The sequence below is a fragment of the Capra hircus genome, chromosome 3, assembly GCF_001704415.2.
Source record: "Capra hircus breed San Clemente chromosome 3, ASM170441v1, whole genome shotgun sequence".
In the NCBI taxonomy this organism is placed as follows: Eukaryota; Metazoa; Chordata; class Mammalia; order Artiodactyla; family Bovidae; genus Capra; species Capra hircus.
Window position 1 is genome coordinate 54,391,986 of NC_030810.1, and position 7,793 is coordinate 54,399,778.

Here is a 7,793-nt window from a genome sequence, read left to right on the forward strand (position 1 = left end):
TATCCTTCACCATCTTCCACTGATTTGAGACCTGAAATTATTTTTATTTTTCACGTCTTAACTTTTTTTGGCACAGAAAAATAGACATTTGGAATTTATAATTATTGGAAATAGTTTACTCTTCTGTCTTCAAATGGTACCAGTGCTCATAGGTAACACTGAAAACTTCAGTTATTGGGAATGGACTAATATTAGTAGACCCTTACATTTATATAGTGTTCTAGTGTTTACAGGCATTTCTCAGAGAGCTCTTTTTTGGTTGTTGACCGTTACGTCAGCCATGAGTGGTCAAAACAAGTAGTGAAGTGAAAGTGAAAGTGAAGTCACTCAGTCGTGTCCGACTCTTTGTGACCCCGTTGACTGTAGCCTACCAAGCTCCTCTGTCCATGGGATTCTCCAGGCAAGAATACTGGAGTGGGTTGCCATTTCCTTCTCCAGGGGATCTTCCCGACCCAGGGATTGAACCCGGGTTTCCCACATTGGAGGCAGACGCTTTAACCTCTGAGCCACCAGGGAAGTAACTAGCCCTCATTTTACCGAAAAAGAAAAGACCTTCCAAAAAAGTTGAAACACTTTTCCACTGAGATTTGAAATTAGTAGTGAAAGTGACTCCTAATTCAACATTTGTTACGATATTAATAACTATTTGGATTTAATATAATTTTGGTCTAACAAGTGCCAATTTGTTTTGTGTTCATTTTCCAGAATCAAGTTCTTTTCTTTCTCAAAGACATTTTTGATTTTGAGAAGGTGCGCTATTCCAGTATAGAGTCTCTAGCTGAAGACCTCATGCAGTTGCTTATTCGCCGCACTGAACTTTTAATGGCCTGTCTTGGAGCTGATGCACTGAGGCATACAAGTAGCTGTTTAAATAGTCATGTTCCTGTTATGCCCAGTGGCCTATTAGAAGCCAAAGTACAATAAGTACCATAAAAATCAGACAGTTTGAGTGTGCTATGAAATATTTTAAGGTAACTATTAATTTTGTAACATACATTACAGAATTGGTAGATATGGACTCAGGGAGGATTAAAAAAACCTTGTGAAGAATGAGTGATTGTACTGTACTTACACAGAAGTTCTGTCTTTGAATCCCTGTGTAGTGTATCCAAAGTGTCTTTTTACAAGCTTTTAGGTAATAATTGTTGTGAAATGTTATTTTATAGAAATATTGCTTGAATTGAAACCAGTATGTGGGAATTAATCGATTTGTTGTCTTCAAGCTGTCTGAAATGTCCAGTTTCATTCTCAAAAGCTTTGTTTTTATGCTTCATACCTTGAAGATACGTACTTTAGCCAAGACTTTTATAGCCCACACATGCAAGAATATATTACTCTTAGTGTCAACGAACTTAACTTTGCCTGAAAATGTATTTTTAATTGTAAAGTTGTTCGTTGTTTAATCCAGTTTAGGCAGTAGTGGTGTTTAATATCTGCTTATGTTATTGCTTGTGCATTTGCTTAAGTATTTGAATCAAAGAAATTGTAATGGCTGAGTATTGTTATTTAACATTTAAATGAATTGCCACCGAGAAGTTTACAAGTTTATATTAGATTTACTAAAGTTTCCAAAATATATTACTATTGGTCCCATAAGTTACAATAGAGAGACTGAAGAAATTTCTTTTATCTTGGTATAGATAAGAGCATTTCCCTTGAATGAATGTTGATTAAAAATATATCATTTATTAACTATGACAGCAATTAAAATTTCTCCCATGTATTTTTCAGACTATCTCTCAACATCCTAAGCTATTAATTTTGACTTAGTAAAATCATTTCTTCTTTCTCCTTCTAAAAAACTAGCTTTTAGTTATTTCATAGAGAACTTAGCACACTTGAGAGTTTGTCATATTATGCCCATATTTTTAAAATATTCATTGACACTTTGAATCTTAGGGAGGTCTTAAAGAAGATTTTTTTTCCCCCTGAATATAGAACAAAATATTTTTTAATGGTATGGAAGTATGTTTTCTTGTCCTTTGTGATAAATATATGAACAAATAGGTTGTTTGTATGAATAAGGGTCTGGAGTATATTAGATACTTTCACAGTTGTTTTAATTTTGTGTGTAAATTATATACCACTTACTTAGAGTGGCTGGCTCAGTATAACAATGGATTAGATTTGTTGATTTTGCTCCTAAAGTGATCTTTATTCATTTTGGGAATGAGTTATCCAGAAGGATCTAAAATATATATTTTTAAATGTATTTTTAGATTAAAGTGCCTAGTTTCTGATTAATGAGTAGAAAATGGAAAGTGGGGAAAGAAGCATAATCGTTTAAGGTTTTAAGTCTATGTATGTGCCATATTTATGTAATATTAGTTACAAAATAGATTCAGAATCTTTATGCTAGTTGCATGTACTATATTCCATAGTGTGTAGGTTACAGCATTAAACAATATGAAATATTGCTGTAATATTTTTTGAGTATGTAACTCCTGGATTCTTCTTACATGTATTCTTAATTTAATACTTGACTGTTCATAATTCTTATTATTAATGGAGGAATATCTTTAGATATATCAAAGCTAAAATTTCCATTATATAGTATTTTGTATTTCATTTTTTAATTTAAATTCTGTGTTTTGGTTTCTTGTTGAGGTACCACTGACCTTGAAAGATTCACACATATACATATGTCTGTACATACCCATCCCTATTATTATGTAAGCAAGATAGTTATTGCTTAGGTTAATTTTCCTGTTTGAAGGACTGAATGTTTTAAGCTGTGGTTTTATAAACAAAGCTATAAGTAAACTTAATTACTTTTTTATTTGAGTAAAATATTGTTCGAAATCTCTTTCAAAGAATTGCACTATTTAATAATGCTGCTAGTACATGAAACAACTCTGGGGAATTTATTTCATCAGATAAAATGAATGGCTTTCCAGAAGTTGTATTTTTCTCTTTTATACTTTACCTTAAAAAAAAAATTGTCCATGTTTAAGAGATTGGTTTGTCATGTTCAGTGCTTGAGGTTGATTAGTTTCTGGTCAGTTCAGAAGCTACTACTTTAGTAAGATGCTTTCTTTGTGGCCTTTGACACAAGAGACAAAAATGACCAAATAGATTTTTAGGGTAATGGGTATAAAAAAAAAACCCCTCTCTATTGTAAGGGAAGAAACTTGACTTTTGTAAAGAAACATCTCTTAAAAATGTTTCTAACCACTGAAGAGTACTTAAGGTGTATGTTCCAATTCCAATTTGCCTTGAAATTGAGTTGAACAGATAAAGCAATGTTTTAAAAATATAAAGTAAGTAAACTGGTCTAGAGCCTTTTAGGATAAAACCCTGTTTAACACTTACTTATGGTAGTATTATCAGAAAATTGCCTTTGCCACCATGAATCCTACTATCTGCTTCCCTATATAAATTATAAGAAAACCTTGAATTAATCATGAGAAAATGGATTTTTTTTCCTCCTATTTTCTGGAAGAAAAAAAGTAAGTGTTCAGGTGATTTCTATTTGATAATTTTTCTTCCTCCTTTGGTTTCTTTACATCTTTGTTCAACTAAAAGGCTAGTAATTCTTGAAGGATTACAATATGTTTATTAAATGTCAAAATGATTCTTTTTTGAAAAGAAGGCAAGTTTTTCATACTGTTACAGTCAGCGCCAAAGAACTTTTTCCTTCCCATAAGTATTTTTTATTTGCATCTGTTTGATTATATTAATTTTTCAGTTAACTGACTTTATAAAAAATATTTGCAAACTTTTTCTTGCCTTAAGATGTAATATTTTCCACTTAACTGATTGCCTATGGATAATTATCTGCATTAAAAAGAATTCTTTAGCTTATCATTCCTTTAAACCTATGAGATAGAAATGCCAAAGTAACATTTAACATACTTCTCTGTGACCTTTCATAATCAGAAATTTCAAATTATGTTCATAACATAACTTGCTTTTATTTTTAGTGAACACATATTAGGGAGTTATTTGGAATATGTCAATACATTTCAAAGTGATTATAAGAATGACACGGAATTAAAAAAAAATTTTTTTTGCTTGGATTAAGCAAATTTAGAAATATCTCTGTACGTGAAACTGAAGAATTTATATAATCTGTGACTAATGGAAATAAGGGCATCCTTTCTTTGTTACTTGTGTTTATATTGTTGTTTTGCTTAGTTTGAGAACAGCTGTGTATTAGCTTCACTTGGCTGAAATCTGTGTGTCTATTTCTTAAGTGTAAAGACTGCATTCATTAATTTATGTAAAAGTAAAACACTACGGTAGCAGAAAAAAAAATAGCACTGACTCTTTAGCCAAAATAAGCACTGTAACATGGTATTTCTGTATTGCCAAATAAAAAAGTGATGGTACATCTTACTGATGTATTGAGTACTTTATATAATACTTATAATTTGCAGGGTCACACTTGTCTCATTAAATCCTACGTACCCTATGGAAACTTTCAGACTCCATAAGACCACATATATAGGCATGGAGAATATAGAACAGTGCAGAAGTACTGAAATCAAGTGTGAAAGTATATGTTTCCTTTACATACTAACTGGGAGAGAAAACAGTTTCATGGTGAATAAAGGTAAAGTACTTGTGGGGTTTTTTAAATTAATAATTTCAAGGGTTATGGTTAAAATTGCCATCAAACTCAATATGAATCTATTGTATTGATGGACATGCATCCTTCCCTATTCAGACATACATGCCCCTTGCCCACCACTTGGTAGGGGTTCAGTACATTTACTTAAGGAGAGGGATGCTGCCTGGATACCGCTGATGATACCAGATGGAGAGAAGGCTTTTTTGGTTATAAAAACAGTATTTTGATTTGGGACTTTTAATGAAGAGGTTTGTTTTAGAACAAACATGTACAGGCTAGGTAAATGTATATAGCTATATTTTTAGACTCTTAAGTTAGACATAAACTTAAGTATATTAATAAGCAAATCATATAAATAGGAGTTAAACTTTTTCCTAGCAAGGATTTGAGGTTGGAGACAGAATGGAAAACTAGATCTCTGTGTCTCCGTATCATCTTCCGTTTTCTTTGCTGTCTGCCATCCTTCTGTTATCTCATGCCATTTTCATTGACTGTGCTATGTGAACTTAATATTTTGCACTTTAAATACATCTCTCCGAATTATTATGTTTGTTTAAAATGCTTCTCTATACGCATCTCGGTGTCTTCATTGCTCGCATACTCACAGGTGTTAGTCTCTCAGTTGTGTCTGACTCTTTGCGACCCCATGGACTGTAGCCAGCCAGGCTCATCTGTCCATGGGATTTCCCAGGGAAGAATACTGGAATGGGTTGCCGTTCCCTTCTCCAGGAGACCTTCCTGACTCGGAGACTGAAACTACCTCTTCTGAGTCTCTGGCATTGGCAGGCAGATTCGTTACAACTGCAGCGCCTGGGACGTCCAGTTGTTCACACCATTTGTAGAGCTTCGCTGGAAATCGTTAAAACCGCCCTTGGTTCCGACACTGTGTCTCTTGTTCCTGTGCTGCTCTGATTCTGTTTTTATGTAGAGTCGCTTCCTACACCCTGCATTCTGTAGTCCTCTACCCTGCGTTTCTTCTCCTTTAATCTCTTTCTCTCCTCATGCTACTGACACATTTGATCAAGCTGCACAGCTCTTTTGTCTGATGAGGTTCTTTTTTTTTTCTACCTTTTAACAGTGAAGACCCTTAAGTAACCTCTATCATTGGGGCAGGAAAGGACTGAATTCCCATACAGAAAAAAAAGGGCAAACATTCCTTCTATGATGCTTTTTATTCTTAAAAGCCACAGCAAGGCAACTGGTATATCAAATACCACCTCAAGTTCTGCTTTTAACTGTCTCTTATGTGTGTCACAGAAGCCTTTCACACAGTGTACTTATTTATAGGAAATTACAGAACTTTTATAATTTGCTATTTGAAATAATACCACAATACTTAAATATAGAGAAGGACTTTGACATTTGAAAATACCTGAGATACATGACTTCTAAAAGTTTGCTAATTCTTTTATTTAATAAATAAAATGAGAGAATAGGTGAGAGAATAGGTCCAGAGACTTTAAAAAGGACTGAGTACTTTATGTGATAGCACATGGGATTTTTTAAAAAGTAGGTTAAAGCAGGTGTACTTGTTATCTATTGCTCCCTAAAAAATTATCCTCAAATTTAGCAGCTCTAGACAGTGAACATTATGTCCCATCGTTTCTGAGGGTTAGAAGTTTAGGAATGGCTGGTTCCAGTGGTCTTCGCTTAGATTCTGCCCTGAGCCTGCAGTCATCCGAAGGTTTGACTAAACCTGGAAGATTTTGCTTCCAAGAGTTGCTTACTCATATGGCTGTTGTCAGAGAGCTTTAGGTCCTTGTTGCATGGGCCTCTGAACAGAACCACCTGGATGGAGAAGTATCTTTTAAAACCTAGCAGCTGGCTTTCTCCAGAGTGAGTAATCCAGTAGACATCAAGACAAAAGACACAATATCTTTTATAACCTAGGCTTGAAGGGGACATACCATCATTTGTGCCATATTCTATTAGTCACATAGACCCACCATGATACGATGGGGGAGGAGTCTACACAAGGACAGAAAGACTAGGAGGCAGGATCATTTGAGGTTATCTTGGTGGTTAACTATCACACCAGGGAATCATAAGAAATTGTAAAGAGATAATGTATATATAATGTATCATAATGTATTACATATTGTAGTTACATTATGTAAAAATATATATTACATTATATATTACAATTACTTTCATTTTAAATGAATCTGTGCACATTCTTGGGCCAGTCTTTTGGGGTAGGGTCAGGGCCTTTATTTGTGTATACGGATCAACACAGTATTCTGAGATGTCTGTTGCATAAACTATACCTGTAAATCATTATCTGGGATTTATAGTTTCCCTTACTTTTTTTTTTTAATTTTGGCTGCACTGAGTTTCGTTGCTGCAGGGACTTCTCTCTAGCTGCAGGGAGCGGGGGCTACTCTAATCGCAGAGCACGGGGTTCTCATTGCAGCTTCTCTTGTTGCAGAGCGCAGGATCTAGGGCACGTGGGCTTCAGTAGTTGCGGTTCCCCGGCCCCAGAATATAGGCTCGATAGTTGTAGCACACGGGCTACACGGGCTTAGTTGCTCTTCAGCATGTGGGATCCTCCCAGATCAGGAATTGAACCCGTGTCTCCTGTATTGGCTGGCGGATTCTTTACCACTGAGCCACCAGAGAAGCCCTCCCTTACTTTTAAAGGAGAAAAAATTTACGTGAAAAGCAACGAGTGCCAAATCCCCATAGGTTTTCATAATTTTCTACACAGTCTTTTACATTTGTCTTCCCCACACCTAGTTGGATGGTAATTTTTGAAAGCTGTTTGCTTTTAAGTCTTCAAAGCATTCAACTTAGCTTTTATAAAAATGATAACTATTTTTGCTTTTGTGATTTTTTCCTTTTTGTAATGTTTATGTAATTTCAATAATGTGCAACTAATAGAGTCAAGTCTGAGAACAAATCCAATTGATTCATGATAAATATACAAGAAGTGTTTATGCAAGTCAGCAAATCTTAGAATTTCTAAGTTTTCTCAAACTTAGCATGTCCAAAAGGGAGCTCCTACCTGTACCTGCCTGAACCTCCTCCCAGTCTTTCTCATCCTAGTAAATGACAACTCCATTTTTCCAGTTCCTCAGGCCAAAAACTTCTTTTCCTCACATTTCATACTCAATCTGTTACCCAAATCCTACCAGTTCTACTTTTCAAAAGTACCAAGGAAAAAATACACCAAATATTTCTCACTGCCTTCAGAACTATCACCTGGGCCCAAACTCCCATT

The 7,793-nt window shown here is 34.8% G+C and overlaps 1 protein-coding gene across 1 annotated transcript in view; it reads left to right on the plus strand.

The window, feature by feature from the left end:
* Positions 1-4,339, plus strand: part of MIGA1 (mitoguardin 1) — a 77,695-nt gene extending 73,356 nt beyond the window's left edge. The window contains exon 16 of the mRNA XM_005678250.3: positions 706-4,339. Within this exon, the coding sequence (XP_005678307.2) occupies positions 706-924 (219 nt within the window). The 3' untranslated portion in view covers positions 925-4,339. The remainder of the gene's footprint in view (positions 1-705) is intronic.